General features: G+C 40.8%; 1 protein-coding gene across 5 annotated transcripts in view; it reads left to right on the plus strand.

Annotated features, from left to right (window-relative positions):
- Nucleotides 1–16481, plus strand: part of cadm1a (cell adhesion molecule 1a) — a 458218-nt gene that overhangs the window by 413741 nt on the left and 27996 nt on the right. For 3 of the 5 annotated variants that reach the window (XM_040032420.1, XM_040032421.1, XM_040032424.1), the window contains one exon: nt 1789–1821. The exons of the other annotated variants lie outside the window; for them this stretch is intronic. In XM_040032420.1, coding sequence (XP_039888354.1) covers nt 1789–1821 — 33 coding nt within the window. The remainder of the gene's footprint in view (nt 1–1788; nt 1822–16481) is intronic. 5 annotated transcript variants of the gene reach the window in all.

Raw genomic sequence — 16481 nt, forward strand, 5'->3', positions numbered from 1 at the left:
TGTCCCTGCAGAGAGAAAAGACCAAAGAATTGGAAGTGACACACGGGAACAAAACTGTCCTGCTTCAGAATAATCAGCTTTTCATAGTCAAGGAGGGCCTAAACTTTATTGTAGGGTTACTTCCACCACACGAGCACTTCATATGCGGATCATTCGCAGAGCGGATACGGAGTAGAACTTATCTTTTGACTGGCTACACCTGCGACGGACCTCTATAGTCGAAGTGAGACACAGAATGCACATAATTTCATTGGCTACTCTGGCTACAAATGGTCCACATGTAGTATGTTAGACATAGAGAAGAGGTTAGGGGTACGTTCTGAAATCAAAACCCAGAAATAATATATGAGTAAGACTACAAATCTTCTCAAACGTAACACACTGAACCTTTTAAAACACACTGCAGTTGACATAGTTAAAGACATGTAACTGGTAGTTTAAATGAGAGTGAACTGTTTGTTTTCGTCTCACCAATTATACAGTGGGGTGTAGCAGTCTGCTGTGTGCACTGAAGCTACACCAGCTTTGGCTGTGATTTGTCTCTGTTTTACACATCGGTCTAATGTAAAAGCAACCTAATCAAAGCAGCCAGCGTTGCTAAATGCACTGAGTTGATGGATCTCAAATACTGAGTTGCAATGGCTTAAGTCATTGAAATATTATAAATCTCCAGCTATCAACTGAACTTAATAAGCCATGTGAAATGTCTGTATTTACTTAACCAAGAGCTACGCATAATATACACTGTAAATATAATTTTCCTGTGAAATTCTATTAGTTACCATGATGCCACCACATTTTTCGAAGTTGGATAATGCAGATAATGTTCAAATTTGATAACGTTTTTTCCTCTCGAGCTACAGTGCTGCTGACCAAAATGGTGAAGTAGTCATGCTTGATAGCAAACGCTGCACAGCAGGGCAGGTGTAACATCTATTGAGACAGCGCTTGTCAGTTTATCTAACAGCATCGGAAATCCTCTGACGGCAGACTCAAGGATGTGCAGCAGCTGATAATTTATGTAGCGTTTTCCACAAAAAGAAGAAAAAAACTGCAAGCTGACACTCATCAGTCCAAGTTTTACACAGTCCCGGTCAAGATCCTTTTAGCTGGATTTACTAGTAGTGGAGCTAAAATGTAAGGTCGCCACTCTCACGAATACCAACTACAGGAAAGTGCATTTAAATTTAAAACCTGGTGTTGAAAAAGCCTAAAGTGATAAGAGTTGGCTGGTGATAATTTGGCTGCTGTATCTCATCCAATGCAGAGTTATTTCAGCAATGAATTCTGTTACTTTGTTTCTGCTTTACTTAACTATTTGCCATATGAAACATTGCCTTCATAAAGTGCTGGTGAAATGTTTTCCAAGTCACAAACTGATACATCAAGACGGCTGCACAATTATTTCCCCTCGATAGTCTTTCATTTCTGCACACCAAAGCTGCCAACAGCACACGATAATAGTCTCTTCCATATCTCCTCGAGCAGTAGCCACACTCCCCTCTGAGTCGAACGTCCAGTGTGTGCAGTGCAAAGTGTATTTTTGTGTGTGAATGCAAGCCCGTGTTTATCTCTGCACTGCCTTTGGTTCCCTTTGATTTCCCTTAAGTCTTATGTCTTTTGTCATGTTCTGGTCTTCTGAATGCTTGCTTATGGGTGTCATTTGTTTTCTCCCCCTGCCCTGCTCCCTCCCTGCCTCCCCCACCCCAATTCTTCTTTATTTGCATGCTGTTCCTCCTGTTCCACACCTCCCTCCACAACTGCCATGTCCTCTCCTTGTGTGCTCAGACACTGCGCCCAGCACTGAACCTGCAGCTCATGGTTGGTATCTCTACTTTCCTCCTTATGTCTCTCTTGCTCTCTCTTTTTTTTTTAAACTTGTATATTTGTCTTTGCAGCATGCCTGCTTTTACTGTTACACACCAGACATTATTGTGCCAGGCTGCCCAGCCTGGAAATGTCAGCTTTGTGCTGTGTGTCAGGTTTATGTTGGCCATACTGAAGCAGGTACCAGTCAGGCTGCATTTTACTTTAATTGCAGTTATGCTGTCAAATATATATAAAAACCCTTCTAATTCTTCTTACTTCAGCTGCACTTGCAAAATGGTTTCACCAACTAACCAATTACAGTGTTTCCCTGAAGGTGCCACAGAGGAATATCACCCACACTGAGGCCAGGGCTGATTATATCTGCAGCATTAGATGATGCTGTGTGTTGGGGCAAAAATAGACCTAATTTAGTTGTTTTCATTTACTTGAATGAAGATGATACACATCATTTTCCAATTTCACCTAATTTGCAGCCTTTTTTCATAATTTCGTGGCTCCAGTTTGATAATTTGTGGGACCAAATTTATGAAGGCGTTATCACGAGCTTTCTGTTAAGCATGTGTTCGTTTTGCAGAAATTTGAATCGCACTTCACAGACTTCTAATGACCATCTTACAGGGCTGAAGAACAAAAAAAAGAGCAGCAGGCCTCTGCTGACCTGTTTATGGTAATTAAGTTTGTTGAATAATTTTATGATGGTTTCAGTCAAACTAAAAATGAGACAATAAGACAAACAGCTGTTAAAATGTTGTCAAACCAACATTTCTTTTCTGTTTTCAACAGCATATTTGTATGAAACACATACAGTACTGTGCAAAAGTCTTGACTCACTGCTTATTTCTTTACACAAGCATGAAAGTCAATATTTGGTATGACCACCAGGAATAGTTTTCCAGTCTTCTTTGTTTGGGATCATTGTCCGGCAGAAAAAAGACGTGGCTCCCGCTGAGACACTTTCCAGATGGTGTTGCACAGTGTATCAAAATCTGATGGTACTTTTATGCATTCACAATTCCATCAGTTTTGACAAGATCTCCACCACCAGACTATGACAGAGCCTCCACCGTGTTTCCCAGATGGCTGTAGACACTCGCAGCCATTTCTAACCTCTCTCCTGACCACTTCCATATGTAATGTCAGTTTGAACCAGAAATTTCCAATTTGGGTTCATCACTCCAATGCCACTGATTTTCACTCCATGTCTTCTGTAAACTGGCATACCTCAGCCTTTTCTGCCTGTTTTTTTTTTCCCTAAGAATGGCTTCTTGACAGGCTCCCTTCCACTGAGACATTTTCTGATGGCTTCAGTGAAACGCAGATGGATCAGCTGAAGAGCCAGATGCATCTCTTACATCCTGTGTCAGGTCTTTCTTTGATGTATTCCCTATTTTTACAGGGAATAACTTTCAGATGCTGTTTGTCTGCAGTAGATAGCTTGTCAAGTTTCCTCAGATTTTGTTTAACGACACACTGCACGCCATGCTGGGATTATGACAATATTTCAGATAATAATTATTTGGGAATCAACTTGTTGGTGCTGATTTATGCCTGCCAAACTCTGTTGTCTTTGGCCTTTTGCATAGATTCTACAAAAGAATGCAAACAAATTAATGCTGTCAGCGTTAATCTTGCTAAAATGACGTTAACCGCATTAAGGCAGCAAATTTTGTTAGCGAGTTAGCGCAGATCGCCCCGTGTAAGGGGATGCACGGCCCTAACGCTTTAACGAGCTAACCGCGCTGACACTGTGCAGTCCCACGCACGGGGCGATCCGCGATAACTCGCTAACGGAGATTTAATGCGGTTATGGCGTTAATGTCATTTTAACAAGATTAATGCTGACAGCACTAGAAAAAATGTGTTTTTGTTATTTTAGGCTCAAAGTTTGAAATTGCTTAAAGAGACAAGTTAAACTGGCTCTTTGCTGAGTTATCTGTTGTGTTTAAAGACTAAACAAGTTAATTCCTTGAGTGCGGTGCTATTCTTCTGCATGAATGATTATGTTAAATGCCTTAAAAAACAAGAACAACATTCCTGTTAAAATGCCTTGTTACAAGGACTGGACTGAAAAGTGAAGAAGCAGCCAATGTTCAATGAAAGACCTCCAGAAGCTTGGAGATTAAACACGCAAGACCATTTCTAAACAATGACAAGAAAGTCTGTTTCCTTATATGATGAAATGAATTGTGGTTCAAGAGTTTTTCACTGTAAGAAGTGTTAAGTTGAATCAGTGCAGCGGTATCAGTATGAATATTATAGTAACTGTATTCAAATTAAGAAGGGGATTTCCTACATAAAGGCAGCCATATTGGATGAGGCATTCAAAGACCCGTTCTTGCCTGCAGTGGTCGATAATCCAGCAGCTGTCAGACAGGAGGTTTTCAGGAAAATATTGATTTAATTTTCATGAGTGTTGGGTCAGGGGTCGAAAGGTCAGAACTCTGTGTTGAACTAATCCAAACTTTATATCCCAAAGGGGAGTTATGACCAGATTTCCTGTATTGGTTTGTGCCAAGTAACAACCTACAACATACAGGGAAAAAAGGAATTTCACCTTTAGCTGTAATTCTAAACGTTTCTGGGAGAACTTGGCGAATTTAATTACTATCGTTTGTTATTTTGATGTATTGCACACCCCAAAGGAAGCAGAAGCTAATCTATATCAGAGCTGGTGCTCTTTTATGTTTCAGTTATGGATTTAATTAGTGAAAAGTAGGCCGACTGTTGGATTTCGCCACATCTGAATGCATAGTCATTGACTTCAAGGTCTATAATTGCTTAACATTCTGCATTAACCGTGATATCTAACATATTTTTGTAAAATGTTGTCTAATGTGACCATGATGTAGTCAGATTTTTCCAGGTGGGATTGGGGGGAGATGAAGAGCCTCCCGACTCTCTCAGCAGCAGTGAGGTCTGCTTCCTCTATATGATGCTGAACACTTGTGTTGAAGAGACCACAGATGCTTTGTCCTCCTTTTTCAAAGATGTGTTTTTAACATTTATGAGTTTTTGAATGGTTGCCCCAGATGTTCATCCGAGACCGCAGTCAGTTTTTAGATGTTTGCAATTAAATGCAGTAGTGCATCATTAATATAAGATTTGTTTACTGGTAGTTTTACATTAAGCATTAAAAATCACTTCAGCAGCTTCAATTTAGTCATTTTTCTGATTTAAAATAAATGAACAGAGGAGTCTAAAATTATCAATGTGTATGAATTTTAAGTTTAAGCAGAGGTCAAAAGTTTCCTCCAATATTTATTCCTTCTCACAAGCCTGAAATAAAAGAAACCACCCTGTAAATGATCTGCATGGATTCCTGCCTAACCTCGAAAATCTTTTTTTTAATGTAAGTTAAGTTTTTAAGTATATTTGTCAGCAAGTGAAATATATGTATATATATAAATGTACCAAGGAGATGCCACCACTGCTGTTGCATGCAAAGGCGAGAGGACTGAGTGGGCTGAGGTCTCTGTCCAGACAAGTGAAGTCCTAGAAACAGCTCTCAAACTCAGGGTCATGGGGAGGGTGAGAGGGATAAACAGCAGTTTATGCTCACATTTACACCTAAGGTCACTTTAGAAACACCAGTGATTCCTAACATGTACTGTATGTCTGTGGACAGTGGGATAAACCCACTCAGAGAGAACCCACACAGGCACAAGGAGAACATGCTAACTAACCTAGCCCAAGCTGTGAGACCAACACTGTGCCGCCCCTAAAGTTTAATCACTTGTTTTTAAATCAGATTTCACTGCTGATTCTCTAGTTTTTATGTCCAGGCGACCGTTAAAATTAAACTTTATTTAGGTAATGCTTCAAAATAATTGCCCAAAAACATGGCAGGGGCCATTTCAAGATGGCAGCCAAGTGGCGAGGCACGCTTTACGCCTTCGGCTGATCCAGTATGCCACAAGAGTGCTAACGGGCACTAGACAGAGCGATCATATTTCACCCATATTGGCTTTTTGTCAAATCTAGAATTGAATTTAAAATCATTCTTCTCACATAAAGGTCTGGAATGAGCAAAAAACCCAGCTATTATTGGACCAGAGAAATTCACTCGCAGACTGCAGACTTACTTTTGGTTCTCAGAGTTTCCAAAGACAGAACAGAAGGCTTCTTCACTGTGGAACCGGCTCCCAGTTTAGGAGAAAGATACCCTCTGTAGTTCTAAGATTAGGTTTAAAATTTTCCTTTTTGATAAAGCTTACATTTAGAGCTAGATATGAGCATTTGTTCTTCACTCCCTCCTCTTCCTGTTAAAACAGGGTTCTTCTTTCCCCCAGCCACCAAGTGCTGCTTGAAGGAGATTATCTGATTGTCAAAGTTCTCAAGGGTTAAAGTGACTTTAGGCATTTGAAGGCATCTGAATTGGCACTGTATAAATAAACTGTTTAAAATTTAATTGAACCGACTCTGTATTTTTATGCCTTGAAGATATCTCAGGGGCTCTCCATTTAAAATCGGAAGCCCGGTATGTACTAGTAGCATTCATATTGCATGACAAAAGTTTTCTGTTGCTGCTGCTGAGCATTACTTCTGTATCTCCCAAAGAACTTTAAGCTTACCATCGATTCTGCTGTGCGGTGCTTACAGCACCTGAAAATGCTCCCCTCATCTTTGCAGAGCTTTCAGTTCATTGTTTAGCTGTCACACCTGCAACTGTAACTGTTTTTGGTTCACTCTCAGCACTCTTGCCCACTGCAGCAGCAGGCAGAGTGTTTCTTTTGTTTGTTTTTAAGGAAAAAAGCTCTAAAAATACACTGTAGCAGCTAGCTGGTGAACAGAGCGAAAGAGTCTGAGGATCCCCTCAAGAGCTGGTATATACTAAATATAGAGACACAAAAGTTATATGTCAAATTATAATTTTTTTCGTTTTTAAAGGTAAAACCAGGTGAAACCGAGGACATTGTGTGTTTTGCAATGAGACTAGCCCAGTTCAGCATTTAGCTGGAGGTATTTGTTGTATCCATATTAGTCTTGTTCAGATGAATGCTCCTGAGGATCACATTTTTTGTGCCTCTGCAAAATCCCAAATTAAACCCTCTGCTTGCTTGTGTTTTTTCTACCTTACAACTCTTCAACAGTTCAAAACTCTGACCGATTTAATTTGCTAATTAATGCTAGCTAGCTAACCACCCACGTGGGTGTCCAATGTATTTTCAATGCACGTCGGAAAACAGTGATTCGCTTTAAAATGACGTGAATTTCAGTGACTATAGAAACTGATGAGTCAGCAAATGCAGATAATAACAGCGACGATGAATCTCCAGGAGACAGCGTTACAGTAGGCTATAAATAATAAAATTGAAATGAAATAACAGCCAAATGTAGTCTAGCTGTTGTATAATTTTCTTCTCTTTACTTATCAAAAGATAAATTTCACCAAGGCCTGATGCAGCTGTAAACTCAGCTTCATCTTTTGAAAAAAAAAAAAAAGGAAAGAAAAATTGGATAAGCTTGATATAATTAAGCCCCATTCAGCTGCATTTACAATGCTGAATATCATTCATATTTTTCACTAAACGGATATATGAAAGGTTGAACTAGTCTTTTACGCTCCACATTGTTGATAGTTTGCATGTGTGTGTGTTTGCGTGCGAGTGAATGAGAGATGAATTGTAAGACACTTGTGGAGAAGTGCTATGTGAATGCATCCAGCTGGCAAACGAGACACCAGGTTACTGCGAGAAAGGGAGGAAATTAGAGCGTCCACAGAGCCTGCAGCTACTGCACAACCTGTACCTATTGGCCATTGTTTATTTCTGTGCTTCATCTGTCATCAAAAATCACTCAACCTCCCCTCTATGACCCCAGTATCAAAAATGAGTGACACATTCCTTTATTGCCATAAACACACCCCGTGTTGCAGGTGTGCATACAAAAACCAAAGCGTGGAAAAGGCAAGGATAGTTTTGTACATTTATAGGCAGGTTGTAGGGCCAGGTAGGCTATGCTCTCTCTGAGCAGGACTAGCCCCTCTTTATGTAGGACTTCACAGGACGAATATGTCTTGTCCCTCGTGTTGAGACAGCGTTGTACCTTTTTATTGGTTCTCAAATTGTTATAGTGCAGGACAGACCGTTTTAGAAAGTCTGGCTTGTATCCAGAGAAGCAGAGAAGGCCATCATCTTGGGTCAAGTGCAGATTAACCTGTCACAGTCTTTTGCAGCTTCCGCTACATCCAGCGGGGAAAATTACGAGTCACCACGGAGCCACAGGCTATGCAGATTTAAGCAGAGTGTGATGGAAGCTAACACAAAGAAAAAGAAATGCAGCGACTGTACTCTTGAAGGCCGATGGAAGGTGATTCTTTTTTCCCCCCACCAGTTATGTTTTTTTAGTTTCGCACGTGGACGAACGTGACATAAAGAAGCGTGTGATCAAATGGACATCTGCCAATCTGTTAGCGAGGGAATTCAAGTTTTTTTTTCTTTGCCTTCACGTGCTAAACATCAAACATGCTTATGCGTGTTTCGGGTGTAAGTTTGACTTACGTGCTACTACTGAGAGTCCTAAGAGTCCTATATTTAGTTTCTTGGCATCTGGTCGGTGTAGCCTTTAGCCTAACAGCTGCAACTTGAGCTTTTGTTAAGAATAACTTCATCTGGACAAATAAGCTGAACCTGGCCTGCATGACTCACACAGCATGCTCAAATTTACAGGTTTGTTAAATATTGTCAACACTGCTAAATCACTTTCTTTGCATCGCTAAATCACTTCAGAAAGCCAAGTGAAACGCACTTGTTGCTCCCTTCAAGCGCTCCCTCCAAAATCAAGAATTTTGGTGACTCCCAGTAACACGATAAAAAAAAAAAAAGTGATAATTCATGCTCATATTTCCAGGCGTAGTTTGTAACACCAAGTCAGACCCTGCTTTCTAACAGCCTCTGACTCTGTCCGCGCTGACCGCCTCACTCCTTACAACCTCTCAAATGCAGTTGCCATGGCGATGTCCCGCTTTTCGTGACTGAAAGAGAAAGGAAGCCGAGACACTGCTGAACTGGAAGGCTCTTCCCAAGATTGTCCATTTCCCTGTAAAATGGGCTAGGTACAGGGGAGGAGGCGTGGAGTGCAGGAGGGAACAAATTAAACATGCAGCAGAGAACAGAAGAGGCTTTGAGATGAGCTACCAGTGGACTGGAGAAGTGGGTGTTGAAACGTTTTGTTCTTATAAATTAAGCTTTAGCTGAGAAATGAGAGAGCCAGGAACTGGAAAAACTCAGACATAATGACTGACTTTATTATGCATGTGGATAAACTCGGCTGCACTTCTGGCTCTGCGAAGTTGTTGTGGTAAGAAGTCATTTCACTCGTGAGACCCGCAGAGTTGGAGCCGCTCATGTGAAACAAAAACTATAAAAAGAGTTATATAAAGACTTGACTAAAGTGATACCAACTCATTTTGCAGGACAGCACAAACAATTTCAAAGCTCCAACCAAAATTCTGTTCGAGCAAAAGAAACGGCTCCATAAACAACAGAGGAGTTCAGTCGGGTTTGAAGCAAACTTGATGGATATTTTAGAGTCCAAACACAATCATACATGATTATATTCGCGGTTCATTCACATTTCTGAGGGTGTATAATGAAAAGAGGTTTATTCATCTTCTTCATGGCCACTTTTTCCCTCAAAGTGAGCAAAGTAATTGATTTATTTAAATATATTTTCCAGAATTGCACCCATGGACGCCACATTTAAAAACCGGTCCGTTTCTTTCTGGAGGATTTCTTTTCATCATGTAACCTGCATGAGGTAAATCAACTCTGCGCGTGCAGTTTGTTTCTTAGAAATGCACAAAAGCTGCCGACAGTTCAGAGGCAGCTTTTTGCTGTTAGATGTTCCAGCAGCATTTCTTCTTCTCATCTCACTTCCATCTCCTCACTCTTAATGAAAGGGCATGCTGGTGGAGGATGTCAGTTGCTTTTGCTGATGGCTAGGTGCACTCACTAATTTCCAATCCGGAGAGGTGAGCACGTCTGGAAAGGACACACCTGCCAACACGGCTGTCAGCAAGCATGTGAGAGTAGTGGGATAATTGAGCTGCGCTCAGAGACCTAATAGTGGAGAGGAATACAGCAGTATAATGGCCACTCTGCTCACAGTGGGATTGCAGCGGGTGAACCAGAGAACTTTTCTCTTTAATCCAAGGACTAAGCTGTCACATTTGAATGTCATTAAAGAGACAAGGCATTCATTAAATGACAAGGACACGGTGTGCCAGATTACTCGGGTACTGATGTCCAACAAATGTAGTGATTGTGACTTCAGAATTTGATCGCTACAGTATCCGGCAGCTAGCTGTGGGAATTCTTTTCCTTAAAGAGCGGCTTCTGTCTGCTGCGCGTTTGATCCGCGGGCTCCACGTGTGCCGCGTGTATGTTCGTTTGTCGTGAACGTGGAAATCATTTGGACAGACATGTGTATTAAACTCTGGCAGAATTCCAAATCTTTTGACATGAGGAACAGGTCGGTGCAAAGCTCAGACAGCCGCGCACAGATGATCTTGGGTTGACTGACTATCAAAGCCACAGATGGCACTGCCAACATCACTGACTACTTAACATATTGGTAGGTGAAAGGGACACCGTGGCAGGTTTTTAACTGGCACAGCGTTGGTTTGATGATTGTTTTTGCTAAAAAAAAAAAATGTTTTTTTAAAAGATCTGATACTGATAATGTGGTTTGTAATTAGAATTATTTTAAAAGTCAGATCTGAACAGATGGACTTCTGGAAAACATGCAATCTTTGATGTCAGGCAGAGAAAAACTTCCATATATCTGCTTAGAAGTCATGTTAACAAGATCTCTCTTAAAGCTTCACATCTCAACTTAATGCCATTAAAACAGGATATAGTTTTAGCTATTTCAGCGTGACTGTTGTGTTGCACAAAATGCAAGCTGTTATAGGAAGAGAAAGACCTTTGGTGGAACTGCAACATTATTGTCTATCTGTATTTAAATCACGACTGTATATGTAGAAGAAACTGGCAAAGTGCTGTCAACAAGATGTGATTGTCCTGAGAAGTATAGTGTAACCGTAGCTGTGCTGCTGGGATCTCTCTAGATTGAGTTTGCACCTGTACCAGTGTGGGTTCTCCTCAGGTACTCCCTCCCACATGCCAAAGACATTCATATTTCCAAACTGGCTTTACAAGCTGTCTCCTATTTCTCACTCCATAGGAGTTTAAATAGGAAAAACAGTTCAAATATTTATTGACCAAGACTTAGACAGGCTCAGTGGACTTACTTTTGTAATTTTCACTGTAAAATTAAATAATAATTTCCGTCCTCCAGGAACCATCTGAGTTGTCTCTCTAGCCCAGAATGGTTAGGCAAGGCAATCTGAAGCACATGTGGCAAAATCTTTCTGTCTGAGCTCAGACCTTGTGAGGACCTTGTGCTATTGTGATACAATGACTAAAGCTCATCGTCTCCTCTTTATGGAACTGTGAGTTTTGTCTCTATCAGAAATGGTAACAAAATTACAGTATTTTAAAGAGCACTTGTAGTATGAAAACTAATAAATGGATGTCATCTTACTTTTGACATTAATGTCTGAGAAGAACCAGAATGGCAAAGAACCAGTGCAGCAGCACAAGTAGTATACAGTCTTTTATTTCACGCACAGTGAAGTAATACATTTAACAGTGGTTCACACATGACTGTGCAGACTTACACAAGTAAATCAAGAATACAGGGAGTGCAGAATTATTAGGCAAATGAGTATTTTGTCCACATCATCCTCTTCATGCATGTTGTCTTACTCCAAGCTGTATAGGCCCAAAAGCCTACTACCAATTAAGCATATTAGGTGATGTGCATCTCTGTAATGAGAAGGGGTGTGGTCTAATGACATCAACACCCTATATGAGGTGTGCATAATTATTAGGCAACGTCCTTTCCTTTGGCAAAATGGGTCAAAAGAAGGACTTGACAGGCTCAGAAAAGTCAAAAATAGTGAGATATCTTGCAGAGGGATGCAGCAGTCTCAAAATTGCAAAGCTTCTGAAGCGTGATCATCGAACAATCAAGCGTTTCATTCAAAATAGTCAACAGGGTCACAAGAAGCGTGTGGAAAAACCAAGGCGCAAAATAACTGCCCATGAACTGAGAAAAGTCAAGCGTGCAGCTGCCAAGATGCCACTTGCCACCAGTTTGGCCATATTTCAGAGCTGCAACATCACTGGAGTGCCCAAAAGCACAAGGTGTGCAATACTCAGAGACATGGCCAAGGTAAGAAAGGCTGAAAGACGACCACCACTGAACAAGACACACAAGCTGAAACGTCAAGACTGGGCCAAGAAATATCTCAAGACTGGTTTTTCTAAGGTTTTATGGACTGATGAAATGAGAGTGAGTCTTGATGGGCCCGATGGATGGGCCCGTGGCTGGATTGGTAAAGGGCAGAGAGCTCCAGTCCGACTCAGACGCCAGCAAGGTGGAGGTGGAGTACTGGTTTGGGCTGGTATCATCAAAGATGAGCTTGTGGGGCCTTTTCGGGTTGAGGATGGAGTCAAGCTCAACTCCCAGTCCTACTGCCAGTTTCTGGAAGACACCTTCTTCAAGCAGTGGTACAGGAAGAAGTCTGCATCCTTCAAGAAAAACATGATTTTCATGCAGGACAATGCTCCATCACACGCGTCCAAGTACTCCACAGCGTGGCTGGCAAGAAAGGGTATAAAAGAAGAAAAACTAATGACATGGCCACCTTGTTCACCTGATCTGAACCCCATTGAGAACCTGTGGTCCATCATCAAATGTGAGATTTACAAGGAGGGAAAACAGTACACCTCTCTGAACAGTGTCTGGGAGGCTGTGGTTGCTGCTACACGCAATGTTGATGGTGAACAGATCAAAACACTGACAGAATCCATGGATGGCAGGCTTTTGAGTGTCCTTGCAAAGAAAGGTGGCTATATTGGTCGCTGATTTGTTTTTGTTTTGTTTTTGAATGTCAGAAACGTATATTTGTGAATGTGGAGATGTTATATTGGTTTCACTGGTAAAAATAAATAATTGAAATGGGTATATATTTGTTTTTTGTTAAGTTGCCTAATAATTATGCACAGTAATAGTCACCTGCACACACAGATATCCCCCTAAAATAGCTAAAACTAAAAACAAACTAAAAACTACTTCCAAAAACATTCAGCTTTGATTTGAGTCTTTTGGGTTCATTGAGAACATGGTTGTTGTTCAATAATAAAATTATTCCTCAAAAAATACAACTTGCCTAATAATTCTGCACTCCCTGTAGGTACAAACCAGTTGAATCAAGTCCTCTATTGCAAAGAGGCACATTGCAGGCGAGTTGCTCTCATTGGTGCAATGTGAGTCAGACCGATTGCAACATGTTGGCAATCTCTCTGCATTTTTTAAATCAGACGGCAGATATTTGCAAACCTTCATCATTCTGTCTGAGAGCGGTTGCAGCGGTTGTTTGGAGAGTGGTTGAGATCACCTGGCAAAACAGTGTTGTGGTTGTGAGATCCCTGCGGGTGTCCTTAAACCAGGAGTTGGCAGCAGATCATTTCTTTTGGGCTTCAAGTAGAACGAGGAGCACGTGTCTTTGGCTCCTTACCGTGATCTTCAAGGGACGTTGCAGACTGGTGAGGCGTGATCAGTCTGCAACAATGTTTAGGTGTGTGGTACATGGCAAAATAACTTCCCAGACTCAGGGTTTCCCGACAGAACATCACACCTTAATATGATGATTAATGTACTTCACTTCACCTGTGGAGGATTTTATCTCTGGTGGGTTATCAAAATCCAGGTGAATATTTTTTTCTTGTTGTTTATTTTGTTTTTTAACTCTTAAGTAAGTAAAAGTAAGAATTGCTTAAGTGTTAAGACTGAAGGACGCTGTAGTGATTTTAAGCAATGGACACTATGTAGCTGATCCACTGAGGAAGAAACGTTAACAATACAGATAATAAGGTAACGTTGTTTTTAAGAAATGTGGTGTTATTTGATCAAGCGAAGTCGCTCACAGACCTTCACTGCGAGTGCTTGTGTGTATGTTACAGATAGATGCATTTGTATTAGAGGCTGGCACTCAGTGGCTTGAACCTGCCTTTGGGGCTCTCTTCAAATGAGGCACATATGCTGCATTAATTAGTTTTAGGCACACAACTGAGTGTGACAGGTGACAAACAGCCCCCTCCCTCTATGTGACTTTAAAAAATGCATATCTACTTTTATAAGTCACCCTCCTTTCATGAAGGGAAAGTTAACCTCTAAGGTTCTGTCTGTCGTTCTGGCTTTTTATGATGAAATAAACAGCAAAGTGCTGAAATGCTTAAAGTGTAATCAGCGGTTATTCCTCTCACCTGTGACACAGATGTGATGCTTTCACTCTGCGTGGAGTGAAATCTTTAAGCAATGTCAATAAGTGCAACAACTTTAGAGGCAATTTTTGAGATATATAGCAATAGTTTTAGTACCCGTCAGTCATAAATATAAAGCAGGTGCCACTCGAGCCTCTTCTCGTTCCTGCATCAAAACATCGCATTCGTGTTTTCTTTTCCAAACTGAAGAATGTGAAAATACTGCATTAGGCCCGTGTGCACTGCTGTTTCAAATATTTTTTATTAAAATTATTTTTTTATCACTTGAAAATATCCATGCTATGTATTTTTTTTATCGTGTTGTTAATGTATGTGTTTTTGCTGCTTACACCATTAGGGCCACCAGATGTGCACACATCAGTGAGATTATTTCACACTAATCCAAACTGTCAATCTTCCCCATCTGTCGCCCAGGTCTGCTACCTGCTGAAGTGAGAACACCTGCAACACAGGATCAGCCTCACAGTAACTGCTACCACATCAAGCCCCTTTTAAACCTTTTGTAGGAAAAGTTTTGCATGTTCGCTATAGTAATAATATATAAAAAATAACATTAAACGTCAGCGTTATTACAGATGGAAACAATGATATTATCCAAGCCCTCGTGTAATATGTCCGAGATTATTATTCCTCCTATTTCTGTTAACTGCATTTACATAATCAATGTACAAGTTTGAATCACCTGTTTATGTAAGGGGTAAGTAGTTCTTTTCCCATTGGGGGCTTGATTATAATAAACCATAATCTCAAAGTGGAGCTATTACACCTATTTCCAGCTACGTTATTTTACCCCTGAATTCTAATAGTGTGGTTTTGCATTATTTCCATTAATAAAAGAATCCTTGTTCAGCACCTTATTTCATCCACAATATAAAACAAGCGTTTTACCTCATCTCCCTTTTAGGCCACACTTCCTTTAGGCAGATCTCCTTTGCATGGCCACCCCTTTAAAACAGAAGGTTTGAACAGCAGGCAGGTGGAGCTGCTGTGCATACAGCCAGGACTCTGAGCCTGACAATGACGATATCAAGGATACCTCTCTATCGCATCATAAAGATCCAAAAGTTGATCTTTTTGATGCAAAATGAGCATTTAGGGTACTTTGAAGCCTTGCAGGGATAACTTGACCTCATAATTTGAAAATTTGGCTATGAAAAATATTATTGTTTCCCTTTAGGCCGTGTATGTTGTATTGTATAATGACCTGCTTGGACGTTATTAGACTATGCAGTTTGGGATTTGCATGTTCTCCTCATGTACTGAGTAGACACTCAGGCTTCCTTTTAGCACCTGTGTCACAGCTAAATGCATAAACACAGTGGGAGCTGTGTTTCCCTGCCTCTGTTTTCCACTGCAGCTGCTGTTTACTCTTTGGGTGAAGAGCTGGCTTGACAGTAAACTTGAGAAGAAAATGTTTTTTGAGAGAATGCAACAACTATGTGAAGAAATAGAAAGCTGCTCAGCACCAGATCTGATGTATGGAGATCATGTTCACTTATTATTAGTCCCAGTGCACCGAAATTAGTTGCAGTTCACCTAGAGGACACTCGATAGCTCTCAATGAATTGGAGTGAACGGAGCTAAGTGGCTTAAATAATTATTCACAGTTGGTCTGAGTGTGAATAATTATTTTTATTATACTGATATACATTTTAATCAAGATAGCATTATGCTATTCTATATTCATATTGGTTAAGACATCCTCCCTTGATGGTTCCAGTTTCCAAGCAATAACTGCAATAGCATTTTCCAGTGTCATTAAGTAAGAACAGACATTTACATGCAGTATGTGTATAAAGAAGGGGAACTATATATGCACACGTCAAACCTTGAAGCAGATGGGCTACAGCAGCAGAAAACCACTCCACGTGCCACTCCTATCAGCTAAGAACAGGAAACTCAGATACAGTTCGCGCAGGCTCACCAAAATTGGACAAGAGAAGACCGGAAAAATGTACCGTGTCTGATGAGTCTTGATTTCTGCTGCAGCGTTCAGATGGTAGGGCCAGATTTTGGCGTAAACAACATGAAAGCTTGGATCCATCCTGCCTTGAATCAATAGTTCAGGCTGCTACTGGTGGTGTAATAGTGTGGGGGATATTTTCTTGGCACACTTTAAGCACCTTAGTGCAAATTGAGCATTGTTTAAATGCCACAGTCTACACGAGTATTGCTGCTGACCATGTCCATCCCTTTATCGCCACAGTGTACCCGTCTTCTGATGGCTGCTTCCAGCTGGATAACACATCATGCCATCATGAACATCATCAAACTGGTTTCTTGAACGTGACAATGAGT

The sequence above is a fragment of the Simochromis diagramma genome, unplaced genomic scaffold (genome assembly GCF_900408965.1).
Source record: "Simochromis diagramma unplaced genomic scaffold, fSimDia1.1 OVJJ01000216.1, whole genome shotgun sequence".
Classification (NCBI taxonomy): Eukaryota; Metazoa; Chordata; class Actinopteri; order Cichliformes; family Cichlidae; genus Simochromis; species Simochromis diagramma.